Raw genomic sequence first — 19,240 nt, 5'->3', positions numbered from 1 at the left:
CCGCCTACTGTCCGAGAGTGTCCATGAGTGTCCGCTTTTAACAGTGCCCCTAGGGCCTGCAATAAACTGCCATACATCCCATACCCATTGATAAATGTCCCCACTTCAGAAAGTCAGGAAAAATACTCACAATTTACTCTCCAAGGTGTTCGAGACACACATCAAAGCTAAAGCTTATTTTTTCACCTTCCTTTTTCTTTGCAATTTCTGAGGGTATTCTGATGACTTTTGGTAGAAACTTCCATCCGAAATAAAATGATCACCCCTTAAAATAGTCCTGAAGCCCATCGCCATTTTGAAAAACGGTGCCTACACTCCATTGCAAAATAGAGCACTTTTAGGGCCCCAATTTCATCCAAATTGCACAGAAATACAAACTCTCGGTCCTGTGTACGGCTTCCACCCTTATTTTTTTACAAACCCTCAACTTCATGGCCCGGCCCACAATATGCTCAAAACTCTGACGAATTTGAGGGCATGCAAATCGTGATTTGGCCGGCATAGGCAATTTCGGACCGATTTACTGGCCTGCACCTAGACTGTTTCCCGGCCCGTGCAGCTAAAGATATATTTTTAAGTCCAAATGACAAGGGGGTCTGGGGAACCAGACTAGCCTGCACCCTTTAAACAGCCACAGCAGCTTTAGTTAGGATATACATGCCATGATAAGTTACCCCGAATTCCATCCCCACCGCGCCGTCCTTCACAAGTGAAGCTCGACAGCCCTTCCCTGCCGGCCCAGCGCTTCGCCGAATGAACTAACTCTGTTCTATAACAAAAGTTTCCTAACCGTTGGAAAGGCCTTCGTTGATTCCTTCAAAATGAAAGCTTGCCAGAAAGAATAATTTCACAGGGAGTTTAGTTTCCTTACTATCTTTCAACCAAACACGTTTTTCAACAGTAATTACGTCAGTAACTTTTTGGATTGCTACAAATGATGGACTATAGCTTTAAACTTTAGGCAAAGTAAAAAAAAAACCATGTTTCTCATTCTCGCCCGCTTCCTTTTTGGACGCCGCCTGGATTTTTTTATTATTTTTTATTTTTGAAAAATGCAGTACAAAAACACCGAAAAAAGTCCACAAATTCATCTGAAAATAAGTTGAAGACCAATACAAGTCTAAAATGACACTGTAAATATGTTCAGTTCTATTGTCCAATGTATCTTTCATTTTAAAAGTGTCTTTGAAAACAGTGGAAACGCCAACGGTTGCAGGAGATTTTTAAATGGCGGCCATCCTGAAACAAAATTAAAAAAATTAAAAAATAAAAAGCCCCGCTTCCTCCTTTTTTTTAAAACCCGGACGAGAAACATGTTGTTTTTGTATTCGGCCTTATCAAAAATTAAACATTTCAAGGAATAGAACGTTGTTTACCACTTTAATTTCAGTAGTGAACTGTACAACTAAAACAATGCCATGGTTTGAAAAACAAACAGGGACAACGGGTCATCGGGTTCGTCAAGTGGGATGGGCTGGGGACACGTTATGTTTAACCAGTACCACGCATCAACCAAAGTTCGTCTTGGACACACCCATCATATCGCTAGTCATCAACAGCGAGCACACGCGTATGTGCGTACATGTACGTACGTGGGCGGCTTGGCAAAGACTACAGGTTTTTTCGATCGTGTAGTTCATGTGACAAAAACCCTAAACTTCACAACGATCTTTGCACCCGCAATATAAATTAAAGTTAGCACTAGCTTGCAAGTTTTATTAAACAGTAACGATAACAAACACATCCGGAAAGGATTATAATTCAGATTATCCTACGTCTTCGCTTGAATTCCTTGAAATTGCAGCCATGTTTCTGTTTTTGGGGGTTTATAGCTCCATGTTTTTTTCCTACTTCCATTTTTGCGAGGCGAAGTGGCCGTGTGACAAAATTATAATGAGCATCGGAACAGCACAGGGACTTGTCTCAAGTCTACTTGCGTCAGACATGAAGTACTCGTTCACTTAAAATGTCAATACACACAAGCGTTGAACATGGCGATGGCGTCTGATTTGGGGCCCGTCCCGTTGCCCAAAAACAAGTCAAAAAATCGTAGCCTCGGATGGTTGACGATCAGAAGATCACGGTCCAAGAATAAGTATAACCTCCAGAATGCGTTACCCCATGCCAGCCAGCATCCAGACGATCGGTCCGGGGAAGGGCCGCTCGGTAATGTGGACGAAGATGATATTCCAAAGTTGGTCGAGCGACTGCGTGTAAGTACCGGCAGGCCTGTCATGCCTGTAAAGGCCTATCTCATTCATAGATCTGAGTGTTAGCTTCTGTACAAACACCTGATGTGGCTATCGCGTACAGCCTCATGGTGTATGTTAGCCCCATAAATGTGGCCTATTTACTGGACTGCCTCCGTAAACATAGGCCACACATCCACATGTACAAAAATCGTGTCGACTTTGCCAAATTTTGATTTTCACATTTAGGCTTAGTTTGTAGGATTTTTTTGCTTTAGAAGCATACTCACCCTTATTGTTGATGTACCCTAACGTGGCGCGGCCCCTAACGTGGCGCACTTTGATTTTTCACCTGTAGCGCCTAGCTAGAGCAAAAGTTTTAACTGAAATTTCACAGAAAGTGAAATTTCATCAAGTTCTAAATACTCCCGTTCATAAATCGCGAGTTTATTTACCCGTTACAAAGTTAAAAGAAAAAATTATTTTGGCGTGATTTTCCGATTTTATTTTCAAGTGCAAAGTGAACCCTTTGAAAATGCCCCGAAAAATAAGAAAATAATTTTCTGACAAACATCTGGCTGGGTTTGTAAGTAAAGATAATGATGATTTATCAGAATTTATCAAGTTTACAGAAATTCTTAAATGTTAATTTGGAATTTTCCGAGATTTATTCAAGTGCGCCACGTTAGGGAACACTCCGCCAATTTGTGCCCAATTTCCGGACGCGACCGTTTTTGCATTTCGGATTAAATTTTATGAAACCGAAATTGTTCACAGAGGTTAAATAGCAAACATTAAAAAGGTAAAAGTACCAGTATTTCACTGCATGAAATTGAGGTTTATCAACAAATAGGTTTGGCAACACTACACGAGGAAATTTGGGTAAGCTTCGAAGTGCGCCACGTTAGGGAACACGACTATAGGCTAGTCAGAAAGTGCTGCCTTTTTCAGATGTCTAATTTTTGTGAAATTTCATGTTGAAATTTTGATACGCAAACGTGTAAAAATGAATCTGGAAATTTCACGAAAAATATACATCTGAAAAAGGCAGCACTTTCTGATTAGCCTATATAGAGGGTGAGAATGCTTCTAAAGCAAAAAAAACCTACAAAGTAAGCCTAAATGTGAAAATCAAAATTTGGCAAAGTTGACACGATTTTTGTACATGTGGATGTGTGGCCTATGTTTACGGAGGCAGTCCAGTAAATAAGCCACATTTATGGGGCTAGGTGTATGTATGAGGATAACTGCCAGAAACACCCGGGCGAACCCCTTCTCTTAGCGATACATGTAAGTGTTTGCCGGGTTCTTTAACTTGCATTTATAGTTATTTTAACACCTGAATAAATCCCGCGCGTTCAGCGTAGCGCGTATTGTTCCAAAGAGCCAGCGCTACAGCGTTGGGTTCAAACATTTTCCTGAAGGGGTAGTTCAACATCTTTAAAATCAAAATAAATTGTAGTTTATAATTTACCAATCAAATGACGAGAATTTATTCTGGTGTTGTATAAAACAAATAACGAATGTTTTACGTTCGTGCGATGGAAAGAATAATTTCATGAGGTGACAGATTGAATGTTCTATTCCACGAGGCGAAGCCGAGTGGAATAGAACATTCAATCTGTCACCGAATGAAATTATTCTTACCATCGCACTCACAAACATTCGTTATTTGTTTTATACAACACCAGAATACACCAGAATAATAACACACGGGACCTACAGGCTACAGCTTTACGTCCCATCCGAAGGACGAAGCAATAATGGTTAAGTGCCTTGCTCAAGGGCACAAGTGTCCAGCCCCGGGCTTGAACCCACACCACTCTTGCCTCTGAAACATGCATGAGTCCAGTGTTCTTAACTAAAAAGTAGTACTAGCTAGCCAGGTTGGACAATGTCTTCATTGCATTGCATTACCACGCACACGATCGCATTCACATTCATTGACATTGCAATGATTAATCTTTGGACGTATCTGAAGAATCCATTGAAATAAACTACATTGTAAATATATATTCATGAGAAATTGACGTATTGCACTATCATTGACCGGCTCATGTATTGTCACAGTTGGTGATGTCATGCGTATAACGCACCGCTGTCTTCCAGACACTTCAATCAATTTGACCGGCTGCCTCCAACTTAATTGCACGACGTGTGCGTCCAAAACGTGCTCTAAAAACACATTGTTCCTAAAAGAATTTCGCATAATTTGCGAGTCTTCCTGGATTCATCTTGCGTGAAATCACAAGTTGAGGTGAAAATGGATGTGTTTGGCCCAGTATGGAACTCTTCCCCATTCGTTCAACATGTTTCTGCATGAAGATGGCTGTGCAAAATCCAGGCGGACCGGAGTAGTTGCAATTTTGGAAAGAGTTCTGCAACCTGATGCTGCTTTTTATATCATCTCAATGAAGGTCAGTCATTGCAAAAATGATGATAAGACATGAATCTGCGACTGAAAAACATTTTCAATTTTGTAAGGAAGTACTTAAAAATTGTCTTGACTCTCCATAGATTTGAACACAACCGCTGAAGTACATGTACGGAAGCATCAGGTTGCAACATTCTTTCCTCAATTTTCTCAGTAATTAATACATTTTGCCGGGTGGGGCACTTTTGGGTCTAAAATTCAAAGCATTCATTTGTTCAGCAAAGCTCTTGGATGCCTTTGCTGGTTTTATTTGGTCACCTCGAGCATGTCCAGCTAATGATCGAGGACAGATGGATTGACAGCAACAGCAATGACCTGAAATGTTGACGGATCAATGCCAATCGGGCATTGCACCAAATGGATTTGAAAAAAGCAATCCTCAAGTTTGGGGACAGACGGACTATGGGCTCTGCGCGCCAACGAAAGAGGGCGCCCTTTTACCTAGCAACGACGTCCTATCATGCCTATGGGCAGGACATTTAGCTGGTTGACGAGCACTGTTCCTTGTGTGTGACGCACGTACACCAGGGGATTTGTACTTGTACTATGTACATGCAGTGGTACGGCTGCGCGTCGCAGCAAAATTGCAGTCAGGCAAGATGGCATCGGTCGGTCACCCCCAACTGTACTTTCTTTGCTGGTGAGGGGGTACTTGTGAACAGAGCGGATAAACAGATGGATTGATAAATAAACCTCTTGTAAAGATCTGTCAGTATACAGATAATTGACCTTTATACAGGCATGCAACTGTAAATTCACCAAAAAAGAGGAAATTCCTAAATTCAGAAGACTTTGTACAGTGATTTTCAATTTTGAATGGTAGAAATGAGAATTTAAAAAAAAGAGGAAATCAGCTGATCCGAGGAAAAGTTGCATGCCTGTTTATAACAGATAATTTGTGTAAGAAATAACAAGAGCCCAAGTGCTGAAGCTCCTGAAACCCCAAAACTAAAAAGTTGCTCTTAGCGAGATTTTCAATGGGCATTGCAACACACAGTTGAATGCAATGATGCAGGCCCCGCATTCAGTTGGGTGTTGCAATGCCCATTGACAATCTTGCTATAAAGTGCAACTTTTAGTTTTGGGGTTTCAGGAGCTTCAGCGCTTGCGCTGTTGTTATTTTTTACACAGTGCTCCAAATCAAAACCGGAAAGTTTTCGTGACGAAATGTATAAATTTCTGATTTTTTGTTCACTGCGAAATGTCCAAGCCAAGGTGATTATAAAAACTGCTTAGTTTCTTTTTGCACCAGGTGTAAATATGTACTCGTGTACATGTGCCTTTAAACAAACATACAAATATGCTACACATTTATGTACATCACTCATTCCTTGACTCGACACCCAATTAGTTTGTCATTCCTTTGTACATGGAATGTATTCATGTCTTTATAAAGGTTCTTTCTGGGTTTACATGGGCATGTACACACTGGCCAAATTTTCCTGCAATTGCTCTAGATACATGTAAAAAGGATACAAGCTGGTTTTGCGCCATACCCTTTCTTTTCAAACATCCCTGCATGAAAGACGCTATAGTGGGGCACACCAAAGTCATAGAACTCAAAGAATGCCTTTACAAAGACCTTTGTAATAGTCCAAGGGCAACTTGAGTTACTCGACCATTTTGTGATGTGCCGTTTGTGTTATGACCAATTTGACCCTTAGCAAATTGACCATGGCTGTGATGCAAGCTTCAAAGTAATTGATTCTGTTGGGGTATCAAACTAGATTATATACCGTTATTAGACAATCTCGTATGGCGCTAAATATGCACTTCTCAGTTTATTCTAAATGTACAGAAAGCCATCAGCATCCTCGCCTGAGGGTCAGGCGTCCTATGCTTCATCAGCGATGCGTTCGTACAATGTATGGCACTTCAAGTTGTCTCCCCCGACTCTTCCTTCCTTACCGTTGAGGGGGTACTTGTGCACGGAACCCATTCTACATATATTTTGCTAAAACGGCGTTTGGACATTCAGTGGATGTTAAATATTTGGCACAGGAGCTTACATTACATGTCTTCCGAACCTCGATTGTAATGATAATTGTACACAGTACAAAAGTTTGTACTTCAAACCGCATCCACAGAAATACGCATTGCAGTTGGATACAACATTATCTCAAATTCAGAACATAAAATACAACTTCCTTGTACATGTACATGTACATTGTGTGTTATTTACACAACATTTACATGTTGTACATATTACAAGTACATTGGTTATTGTCAAACTATTTTCCACATGGGAATTATTGTACACATGTGTACATGCACAGCTTGATGCTATGGAACCCTTTAACCTTAACCCCGACCCAACATCAATCAGCAATGTCTGCAATAAACTGGTTCATGAAAATGGGGCCACTCTAGTATTAAAGGAAAAGAAATTCGGTCATTATCAAATCAACATGATTGGAAATCTAATCATGAAATAGAATTTGCGTGACACTGGGATAGTGTAGGTACCATGTGTACTACATGTAGTACATTTGGGTAAATTGTTACTGTTCACAAAGTGTTAAACTAAAATGGCATGTGCATTGTACCTTGATTATGGAAAAATTTAATAGTAATACCAGGCCAAGGGCTCCCCTGAACATGCAATTGATTGACCTGGTCGGTTGGCTGCACTCTCACTATGGCCCATTTTCTAGTTTTGCATTGTTAGAAACAGTGGGTGGATGACTCACTTTTGCACCTTGAAAGTGCTGGGGCAAGTTCACAATGGTCGCATGGATGGTGGGTAGCGAAGCCTAGAAAGTTGCCTTATTAATACATGTACTAGAGTAATACAGGCTCCTGATTGGGAAGGACCTTGTAAAGTGCAGTTAGGGGTGAATTTGGTGCATTGTTATTCAAGGACTTTGCTTGGCGTATCACAAGGGAGGGGATGTACTTGTATGTAGTTTACTCAAACCTGGGATGGAATGTACATACATGTATGGAGACTCAACTTGCATACAGCATAGGCCTACCTGTGCTTGATTATAAAAAAAATATCCTTAAAAAAAAGTCACCATGACAAGAGAACATGCACGCATGCTGTGTTTGTTGACAGGAATGCATGTCAGGCATGTGTATACTCTCATTTTTATCATTACATGTTCATTCATTACATTATTTTGTACTGTATCCTTCTTTCACTGTTTTTTTTTTTACGACTTAACTAAATACTGGAAAATGTTACCCAAAACAATTCCGGAAAAAGGTTGAAGTTTTTATAACAGTCTTTCATGTCTTTAGCATTATGAAAGGAATTCCATGACGGAGCCAATTTACCAAGACATCTTCCCATTCACAGAAATGATCCAAAACTTGATTCGTAATCTCCCAGACCATACATGCCATAATATAAGATTTGAAAATACATTTTCAGGTTAATTCACTGAGCTCTAAAAGCTCGATCATGGACATTACATAATGCTGGTATTGCCCATTATGGCATCTGTTCATTCAAACAACAGCCACATGTAGCCAGTTGTATCTTTGAGTAAAGGCGAGAAGAGAAAGGTGTGGGAAAAGTACAGAAAACCGAAAGAGTTGCAGAAAATAGAGGTACAGGGGTGCAAGGAAGGCAAGGAAAGTTCCAATTTTGACTTGAGTTGACGTAAAAACTTTTGAGGTCTTAATTATTGAGTTTCTGCTGATTTACATGTTAACCTTCCAATTGTGCATTCAGTTTGAGAAGGCCAACTTGACCCTGACCTCACCTAAAGCTACAACATACTACTCAGTAGCAACCTGTAGTATGCATTTCTTTCCATACAAGTGTGCACAACACTTGTAGTATTCTGTGGTATTTGGTCCTTGACCCCCAAAGAGCCCTTAAGACGTTAATATGCTTCTTTGGGAATTGAAACATTGTATAGACTTTAGAATGATTTGAACTTAAGATACATGTACCTGTGAGTCTTTTCATATCCATGGGAAGTTTCTTATCTAGTTTGTTTTCATTGTTGGTCTTCCCAGATACTTGAGAGTGATTTGACCCACCGTGACCCTGAGGTAGTCATCACAACTCAGAAGTATCTGATTGATGCCCTCAGGCGGGAGAACGGAGCCCTCCGTCTCCTCCGACACCAAGTAGAGCTTCTGAGAAGAGAGAACACCAAACTGAAGAAAGAGGCCGAGAAGTCACAGTCAAAGAAACTGGCCAACGGCGCCAAGGCCAAGAACGGAGTCAGCAACGGAGACGTCTCAGAGACCGAGACACTGGAAGAGGACTCGTCGAAAAACATCACCTCGCTCAAGATGGAGAACGAGAGGCTGAGAAAGAGCAACGATCAGCTCCAGAATTGCCTGGATGAGCACAAGAAGCAAAACAGTGCCACCAATGGACTGACCAATGGGGAAGCCAACGGACATGAGGGGACCAATGGGGTGGCACGGGAGGAGGATGTGAATGGTCAAAACGGGAGGCAGTCGCCGAGCCATGGAAAGAAGCAGAGACCCGTCCTAAAGAAGGGGAACGATAATGGAGCTGGCACAAGTGGGACCAGTCTGGTCACAGGTAATACTTTTGTTAAATACCAGGCACTGATGTTCATGTATACACACAATTTGCAGAACAGTGTAGTTTGAGTCTTAGGCCGTGTTCAAATCACTTGGCTACAGCTGGCAATAACAGACGAGACTGGGGAAATGGCTGCAGCTGCATGCCAGTGGCTTCCTCAGGTGCACGTATTATTTCAAGCCGTGGCCAATTGATTTGGACAGTTTGGGAGACCACTGAGAGAGACATTTGAATGCATTGCTGACAAAACCTGACTGTCACTCGAAGGCACTATGGGTTTGTGCACATTCAAACTAAAATTGAAAGTGGTCAAAAGGGCCCTCTGTAATTCAGGCATGGAGCCCATTGACTCCATATGGTATATAACCCTTCGTTACTAAGAGATTAACCCTAACCCCCTAGGCCCTTGTTGCTTACAACCATCCTCAATCCTCCAAAATTTTGCAACTCCGCCTAAATTTTTCAAAATTGTCAGACAGTCCTGCCTCAAAATGCATTCATCCTCAATCCTCCAAAATCCTCCTCATCCCAAAATTTTGCACTCGTGTTTATATGAAGGATAACCCAACGCCAAATCCTTCAAAATCATCAGACAGTCCTGCCTCAAAATGCATTCATCCTCAATCCTCCAAAATCCTCTTGTGCTTCAATCACCATTCATCCTCAATCCTCCAAAATCCTCATGTGCTTCAATCACTATTCATCCTCAATCCTCCAGAATCCTCATTTGATTCAATCACCATTCATCCTCAATCCTCTAGAATCCTCCAAAACCGCCAGAAGGATTTTGGAGGAGTGAGGTGGGTTAGGGGGTTAAGGCTTTCTTAGGAAGCTAATCAGCGATCATGAAGTGGTTTATAGCGCAATAATGAAGTATCGGCACTGAACGCTAAGCCTTTTTTTTTTGAATATATATCTTCGCAGGACAGCTTTGTAAACAAACATGTACACGTGTAGTGATCAAGCATCGCTTATTAGATACATGTATGCAACACAGTGATACCGCCGCACATGCGACTTCCGGTATCAAATGGGATGGCCTAGCCCCCGTTGCTGCAAGTTCCCCAAGACGTTAGCGCGAAAAAACTAAAAAACAATTGTGCAAGGGCGCTCTTCAACAATTCAGCCATCAATCACTGACCTCTTGGGCCAAGACTAGCACAAATGTTACACAAATGTATACATGTATTGTACATTCATTGGGGACATACTAAACACGTGTGCAGTATTGCAATGTGAGTACATGTTGTATTGCGATCGTGCAATTTTTTTGGTCCTTGAGCAAAAACCCACTTGCATCCCTTGCAAAACAGAATCCAGAAAGACAGAATTGAAACCATCACCTTGTCCACCATCGTCTCTTTACAGTGAACTGTCTCCGCAAGTCAGACGGTAACTTCCACGACTGCGATGAGATGTTGGAGGAACGCCTGAAGTCCCACATGGCGGCTAAGGGGGTTGACCTAGTCTTGAAGGAGTGGTCTCCCGGGCGAGATCATCATATGGTCACCTTGGTGTTCTGCTTGGCATCCAATGATCTGACCCAGAACATCATGAAGGCTGTGGATGGCGTCAGTAGTAAGTTCAAAGTTATACTTCTCCTTGACATTTACTGCCTCAGAAGTAATGATTGTGGCTTGCCAGTGCCAGAAGCCAAGACCTCATAGTAAGGTGGAGTTAGTGATTTTGTATTCCTACTTTATCACTTTGTTTATCCTTGATGCTCCACGGCTTGTACTTTGTCACTGACACTGTCTTCCTCGTGTGTCTGTCTCTCTCAGGCGACGCAGAGGTCATTCTGGCGGTCTTCCACACAGCCAGCCAGGAGTCCCAGAGGAAGGACCCAGAGACGGAGTCCCTGAACCTGTCGGTCCTGTCCAACGCCTGCCTGGTGGTGGATGTCTTCTTCAGCAAGCGGGACAGCCTATACCGCTGCAACCAGAACAACAGGGCCATGTCCAGGCTCTTGCACCTGTTTGAGATGATCTGCTGAAGAGGTGCAGGTTGGTTAGGTTGGTCTTTAAAAGCTATTGATTAACCCTTGCTCTATGAATCGTCCAAAACAAGACACAACAACTTGTCCCTCTGGCAGAATGTTGCCTTTTTATTTTATTTGTTTAAGAAAATGAAAGCATCACATCTCACAAAATTAATCTACTTTTGCTCTTCCGCATCCCTGCCCCCGCCCCTGCCCTCCAGTACCACAAACCTAGATGTTTCTGAAAACACCTCAATATTTAGGATAACAAAATACCCTATTTTGGTTGCATTGGCCACTCTGCATATGTTCCAATGAGCGCGTCATATGCAAGTGCGCACATGTTAGACAATTTTGTTGGCACTTCACACAGTTAGGAGGCATTCTGAGACAGAACTGGGCGGAGATCGAAATTGGGCTTTGCAGGTATTAGGAAAGAGAATAAAATGCGACTTTTATTTGCACTTTCAATCGGTCAATTGGTTACTCCATTTAAAAAGTTAATGCTGATATGCGTTTTATGAGTATGCGTTTATCGACATTTCAAAAAGTAAAATATTGAGAAAAGGGCTTACAAAGTTTTGAATTTGCAGTTGGGGAAAATGAAAAGTGCAATTTGCATTTCCTTAAAAACACTTTCATTCCATGATTTTTATACTTTATCCCTTAAAGGGAAGATACAACATTTGCAAACATCAAAAAAACGAAATGATCAAATTATCACGAAATACCTTACTGGATTGTTAGGGAATGACAGTCTAAAGCATCATGTAAAGTTGTGGCTCCTGGTGTGCTGACATTTTCAAGAAAAACTGTATTTTTTCCAATGCTGGTCAGCCGACCAGCGTTGGAAAAATACTGGCTTTTTTTCAAAACATGCTTCTAATTTTCATATGTAGTTCATCTGCATTTTCTTTGCAATTGATTACACACCTGTGAAGACTACAAGCCTGCTAGACTGATTCTCTGAACTTACAATTCCCCAAAGTCTATAAATTGCTCCGTTTCATCTTGAGTGGGGTGAGGGAACCAGACTACAAGAATATGATTGGTTTTCTTGTTTTTTCCAGCATCTACGAACCCAAAACGTGAAACAAGTCAGTGTAACAATATTTGCTATAACATACTAATCTCCAAACCCATTAATTTCTGAAAACTGCAGCAAAAGCAAATGTTGTTCATTCCCTTTAAATATGTGTAGTAGACATATCTAAGATTACAAATGTCAATAAATCTGGAATTTGTTTTTGCATTTTTCTCCACTACGGCCTGTGCCCAGCTCTCTCTCATTTTGCCAAAACGGCTCACAATTTTGCATGCAATTTGGACCATGTCTGTTTGTGGTCAAAACATTATGGGGCGGGGTTTAGTTGATTGGTCTAAAAACCCAAACTTTGCCAGATGCAACATACATGTAGTGCATCAGGATAAAAGTCTACGGGGCCTAAGCTTGTGCATTGAGCCATCAAAACCAGTGCATAAACCACCAATTCTGAAACAATGAGGGCTAGTCCCATTCAACAACGCCAGAGTAATGTGTCTTGATGCAGTTGGTGACCACAGACTCTGAGGCAGCCTGGCCTTGAGTTTTTTGACCTGATGGATCTTGCTACACTCGGCAGTCTTGTCGTTTTGACAGTTGATGCATATTGCTGCATTTACCAGGGTTTCTAGCCAGAATATCCCAGGGGGTTAGGGTTATGCTGAAGTGATTGAAGCATGCTTCGACTCATAAGGCAAGTGAATTATCTGCTGGTCAGGTACAGTACTCGTTTAGAGGGATTAGTCGGGCCTGAGGAGCTCGTAACAGACTTGTTTACTTTGGTCTGTTTACAAGTCGCCAAGTTGAGTCCGAGTCGAGTCACCTCTCCCGAGACCTGAGTCATGCAGGTCGCAAGTCTGAGTCCAAGTCACAAGTCTTTTAAGTACCATACTATATATTGGAAATAAATGTTGAGGCACTACTAAAACCTCACGTTGATTTCCCAAAGCACAATATCTTAAACAAGCCCGCCGGACTCGCTGTGTGTGTACAGGTACAGTACTTTTTCTTCAACACCACACTGACTGTATCGCTTGCTCAGGAAAGGATTGTCTTCAAAAGGTTATTATGTTGAAGAAATCAGTGATTTGTTGTAATTTTGGTCGAGTCCCCAGTCACACAGGTCGAGTCCAAGTCCGAATCCGAGTCATTTGTCGTCGTGACTCGAGTCCGATATTTGCCACTGCACCAAGTCTTTTGCTGAGCATGACTCGTGATTCGGAGTCAGACTGGAGTCTGAGTCTGAGTCACGAGTCATGCAACTCTGGCTCAGAGCAGAAGACTTGTTGCAGTGGCAGATATTGGAAAGGATGGAAATTCGCTTTGGGCAAATATTGAAATGAATACGAGGATGTGATAGAGCAAGGTCAATGTACAAATTGCAAGCGTCTCTTGTCGAGTGACGGTCAAAGTCAGCTCAAAACGTCTCCTTACTGGCGCCCTGCTGTTCATTGCAATACAGTCGGCTACTGGCAACCAGCATATGTGGCCAACCTCAATAGCCCAGCTGGTCCCAAGTACTACAGTACTCCCACCTGTATTTAAAAATTTGCATGCGTGTATGACTTCAATTTCAAATATGATTCCAAGTACGTATTTGTGAATTGAAGTCATGGTATTGTTGTATATTTTGAATTTTCGAACAGTTTAAAAAAGGAAACCATTTTCCAAATACAGTCGAATCTCGTTAGTACAAACTCTGTTAATACAAAATTCTGGTTATAACAAACATAAAGCCTTGGTCCCGACTGTGCATTTATGTGCACAATGAATGGGACTGATGTTCCTCTTAATACAAAATTCTGATATAACAAACAATTTGGTTAGGTCCGAACGAGTTTGTATTAACGAGACTCGACTGTACATCTACATGACTTGTGAGTGTCAAGATAAAAGGATCTCCCCATGTTGCCAAACAGTCAGTTGAAACATGAATAGCGCCCTCTTGTGTTTCATGTACAAGGCAATTCAGTTTTCAGTGCCTATTCTTAATAATGGTTGGAAATTCTCTAGTTGTATACCAAATAGCAACCAGATGAATTTTTTTTTGCCAAAATAAAATGGATGTACTTAGACAAATTACAATGCACAGATCTGAAATACTGTTACTGTAAATATTAAAGTAACTTGACCTGTTGACATGAACTTTATTCAGTATTTTGTTTTTACCTTTTTTGTTGCACTTTCCACTACCCTATAACATTTTTTTAAATTAAAAATGCAAGGTTGAAATAATTTTATGGTTCTAATGGAATGTACCTTTTTTATTTTAGAAACATGTTTAATTGTGGATTTCAAATCTACTCATTCGATTTTACAGTTTTTAGTTTTGAACTCTGGTATGAATGTTTCAAAGAAGTTTTACTGATATGTTCTTAACCAACGATTTGTGGTCATTGACAAACTGAAAGTGTATAGTATTCCCTTTTTCCGATAGGCTTGAATATCAATGTCCTGGGGTTTGTTTTGTCATGTACATGTACATGTATGTGTTCCATTCAGTTGTTCCAAAGTGAAAATTAAGGCTGTTTTATTGAACTTTTTTGGAGTCATCCGTTGAAATTTTTATGGTTTAATTGGTGCTATACACTAAATGACTACTGTTGTATACAAACAGTCTCTTTTATTTGCCTACTTGTAGTTGCACTTAGGTAAGCAGACATACAAATTTTACACTATAATGAGGTTTTTATATAGGGATGAACTTTAATTTTTCCCAATTTTACTACACCAATTAAATTCAAATATATAATAATAGGAGTGTACATGTATATAGAGTATGCGTACAGGATGTTTTCTTGTTTGAAAAAATTACAATCCCCAACAGTCCTGAATCCTCCAAATTCAATATGATTTTGCACAGGGAGTTACTCACAAATGTACATTGAATATGTTGGGCCCCAACTATATTGCATCTCAAACTGATTTAGATATTATGTACACATGCATGTGTAATGTTTGTTATGCTATTTGTATTCCAAATAAAGCACCACAGAGTGGCGACTGAAAGTTGCTCGATTCCGACCGTCAAAACTTCTGTACTTGGGACTTCCACAACTTTTATAGCTGGGGCCATTGCTTTCGTTGGCACATACGGTAACAATTATACATTACATAGCACACTGTATTAACAGTGAGCATGAACGAATTCGAACTCCATTGGGTGGCGTGAGGTTTTGACGGTCCGAATTGCGCAAAGTCGCCACTGATCTGTGGTGCATTATGGATAAAAGTAGCACAACAAACATGCACATGCATGTGTACATTGTACGTGTAATATCTAAATCAACAAACTCCAAGGAACCTGCAGTACTCAGCAGTTTTCACACCTTTTGTGTTCTCAACAATGCCCAAAAAATGTCTGGGTTATTTTTTGAGGTCATGGATGCACGTTGTCACGAAGCCAGCCCCATGAACGCAACTTTAACCGCAATGTTTTTGTCAATATGTGGCGCACTTGGTTCCTTTCACAGTAAACAACCGTTTATGCAGTTAAGCATACAGTTTGGCCCCGAGGTTGTTTTTTTTTTACAATGCCAAGGAACTTTCATTTCAAGTTTATTTTTCATGTGTTTTTTTTAATCGGATTCCTTTTAACATATTGATGAATTGGAAATTTGGATGATGCAAGATAATTCTGTCTGGGGGAAAACATTCCTGGACAATTTCTGTTGATATTTCCAATTAAAGAAATGGACTTCATGCATATCAACATGGATAGCATGTACATGTATCCATGCTGCTTCATATAGTTACCCCTTAAAGCTTTCAAGTTGAATTGACTTATGCACGTATTGTTGCGTCATTCTATAAATTTGGGGTCCACTTTCCCCTGTCATACATCCTGTTATAACTCTGTTATAATGCATTCGTCCACCAAGAGTGATTATTTATAGCAAATTACTTACCAAACCGTAAAATAAACAATAGTTATTCTTACTAATACTTGTTTGTCATATGACAAAGTTCCAATGTCCTGGAGCAGGAAGGAAGTTTTCAATCTAACTTGTGGTTTTCAAAGGTAAACTGAAACTGGGAATTAGTATTAAACCATGCACAATGTGAGCTAGGATGTCTGGTTTGATGATAAACCTAACTCTTAAAAACTGCATGTGCTTCGGGGACAATTTAATTTGTTTGAAATCAAGTGATGTATTCTCATTGCTGTTCTTATTTTCTTGCAGGCAAGCTTATTTTTTTTTGGCCAGCATTAAATATAATAAAAGTGTTTTCTATGATTTTTGTAATGGACCAATGGGTAATTGCATTCAAACCAGTACAAGATATTTGCATAACAGGTTTTGAACTCTTCGTTTAAGCTTTAGGGGCTGTCTTCAATAATGTTGTGAATTGTTACCCCCGCATGTATGCTATTTCCGTAAAGTGCTGTTTGTTTTTTGTAACTCTTTATGCCAACATACTATGAAATTATCTTAGCGACAACTTGTATGATTTAAAAATTTTATGAAATGCTATTATTTTAATGTAATTTTGTTTCAAACAAATTGTGTATTTGTCATATTTCCACAATAACCTCAACATGCATCGAAACCATTGATCTCCATGTTAAAAAAAAAGATAGCTCGGTGGCCAGTCCGAGCTGTTGAAGAAAGTGAAGCTACGCACTGGTTCCCAATCCCTCCATTCGAATGTGGGGAGGGAACCAGTCACAACCACTCCAATTGTTCAAAATAATGAAAACAGAGTCTTCTAAAGTATACGTAAACTCTCCTTTTTTTGGCAGAAATTTTTATATAAAATATATTTTGTTTTTTTACAAAAATAATTCCTTGAGTGGAACGTGTACATGGTAATTAAATTAGGTATCTTTCTGTTGTTCTTGGAGTGGTAATATAGCGGACGTTGGCTTCACGTCTAACAATCAATGGGTCGTCCATGTGTTTATATGGAGATCAGTGATCAAACGCAATAACTATGATGGATGCAGATCACGCAAAAGTATTGATGATTCTTGACAAGTCTCGCACATTTTGGAAAAATACAAATGTACTTTTATTCTCAGTCTACAAAAGCGATTGAAATCATTGCGATATTTTAATTAATGAAGTTTGTATTAAAAAGAATTATAAGTTTGCAAAAAATATATATTACAGTGAAATCTCGATAAGTCAAACGCTGATAACTCAAAACAACTATTTAGTCAAACAAAGAATCCATTGCCTTCAGTAGAGTAACAATGATATACAACCCAGCTTAACTCAAAACTCTGCTTTAAAGTCAAATTTTGAATCTGTTCCCCTGAGGTTTGACTTATCAAGATTTCACTGTATATTAATAAAAGTATAATACGTATTCTGCTTCTTTTTTGAAATAATCAAAGATGAATAATTAAGTTTATATTTTATAATTATTTCATTATTTTGTACAGGTAATTGTTCTTTTTTATCAATACCGCAGTTCATTACTCCTTTTTATATATACTTATATTTGTTTTGCATTTTCAACTCTATTTTGTAATGAATAAGAAAACAGAACAGAATGACTGAATAAAAGTAAACGTGAAATACTGATCAGTGTAGTTTACCGAGAAGTGTATTATTGATTGTGAATCCGTCGCCGGTTTCGGCTTTTAAAATTCCTGGTCCCGACTCCAGCTCAAGATGGTTCCTTTGTTCTTCAGGAACAATACATCTTGTAATATTCCGACATTTTGGGCAAATTAAAAGTAGTACCGTTGAGTTGTGACATTTATAAAAGTATCAAAGTCCACTCTGGAGTCAGAGACCAAGCCACAACCGGAAACAAAACCCGCAAGGAGTAAAAAGCAACTCGGTGCTTATCGAATTTTTTTTTTTGCATTCATGAAAAGGCACAGTGGTACTCCGGTGGCAACAATCCAGAAAACATTGAAAAGTTCCCATGTTATTATTTTTTTTTTGCTTAAAACTTATATAGGATGTTAGGCTTTGCATTGGCGGAGTGTACAGCTTTGTAAAAATGACGTCGACTTAACACCTCTTGCTCCTTTCAGAACCACATTTTTCTTTAGAGTCTTCACTCAATGACAGTCACCGCCAACTTTTTTCAAATACTGATAATACCTTGTAAAGTAACAAAATTACACAAATCTTACTCAAAATATCACGTACAATAATTCTTTTTACCCTTAGGCCCCTATTTGACATTGTATTTTTACCATTAGGAAATACAGAAACTAGGATGGATGGAAACGAATTATATAATTATACTAGGCATATCACCACCATTGCAAATAGTCTAGATTAAGTATCATCTGTTCTGTGTGTAAATATAGGGCGAAGGAAATTTTGTTTAATATTTTTTTTATAACTAAGTTAAGCATTTAATGTTTTCATCAATTTTTCACAAAAAAGACAGATTTCATTCTCTCAGCACATTGTCTCTTAATTTTTGGTTTTTTTTACATACATTTTCTTTACATTTTCCTTATATTAACGCGATGACCAGAAGATAAGTTATTTTGAGGACACGGACTTTTCTTTACGAAAGATTACTTAAACAAACGATTGGGGGTTGTGTATGAGTAAATACCGAATTTCCTTTACACCTTAAGCTAATATTTGGTGATAAGGCCAAAAGAAAAAAGTCTCCGGTTTCTGGTATGGAGCTTGCCCCAAAAGTGGTGCGGCGACGCGGCTTTTTTTTTTTTTTTTTTTACTTGTTTTTTTTTTTGGGCTTCAAATGTCGGCTGATGACTGCAAATGGTGCCCGACTAAACTTAGTGCAAATATATGGGAGTCCAGAGAGGCCACATAAATCTTATTCTCGATCATAACCCCTTCTAAAAACACGTTAAAATTGTGCAGCAGCAGAATTCCAGTCAAACCAGTGAGTTTGGCGGTTTTTAAACATCATCTTGTATTGAAAAAAAAACTTTTTCATTTTGCCGACGCGCATGGCTACGGCGACGCGCGCGCATACCAGAAACCGGAGACTTTTTTTTGGGCCTAATGAATGTTTCTTTCTGGGTACGGAACTTGCATCCAATAATTATGTTGGATGCAGATCATATAAATGTATTGATGATTCTCGCCAAGGCTCGCACATTTTGCAAGAATTTCTCAGTCTACCCAAGCGACCGAAA

The 19,240-nt window shown here is 39.7% G+C and overlaps 1 protein-coding gene across 1 annotated transcript; it reads left to right on the top strand.

Annotated features, from left to right (window-relative positions):
- Positions 1–1,963: 1,963 nt before the first annotated feature.
- On the top strand, positions 1,964–11,841 carry LOC119741711. Its single transcript, XM_038217576.1, has 4 exons — positions 1,964–2,213; positions 8,593–9,133; positions 10,505–10,714; positions 10,918–11,841. Exons 1-4 carry the CDS (start codon positions 1,992–1,994, stop codon positions 11,127–11,129), a joined length of 1,185 nt encoding a protein of 394 aa, XP_038073504.1. The 5' UTR covers positions 1,964–1,991; the 3' UTR covers positions 11,130–11,841.
- Positions 11,842–19,240: the final 7,399 nt, after the last annotated feature.

The sequence above is a fragment of the Patiria miniata genome, unplaced genomic scaffold (assembly GCF_015706575.1).
Source record: "Patiria miniata isolate m_02_andy unplaced genomic scaffold, ASM1570657v1 HiC_scaffold_5, whole genome shotgun sequence".
Taxonomy (NCBI): Eukaryota; Metazoa; Echinodermata; class Asteroidea; order Valvatida; family Asterinidae; genus Patiria; species Patiria miniata.
The sequence above is the reverse complement of the archived record's forward strand: the minus strand, read 5'-3'. Positions and strand labels throughout refer to the sequence as shown.

Bases quoted from the DNA above. Each gene is read 5' to 3' on its own strand.
- LOC119741711 (XM_038217576.1), top strand. From the start codon at position 1,992: ATGGCGATGGCGTCTGATTTGGGGCCCGTCCCGTTGCCCAAAAACAAG. The intron at 2,214-8,592 runs GTAAGTACCGGC...TGGTCTTCCCAG, and splicing joins AGTTGGTCGAGCGACTGCGT to ATACTTGAGAGTGATTTGAC. The intron at 9,134-10,504 runs GTAATACTTTTG...GTCTCTTTACAG, and splicing joins TGGGACCAGTCTGGTCACAG to TGAACTGTCTCCGCAAGTCA.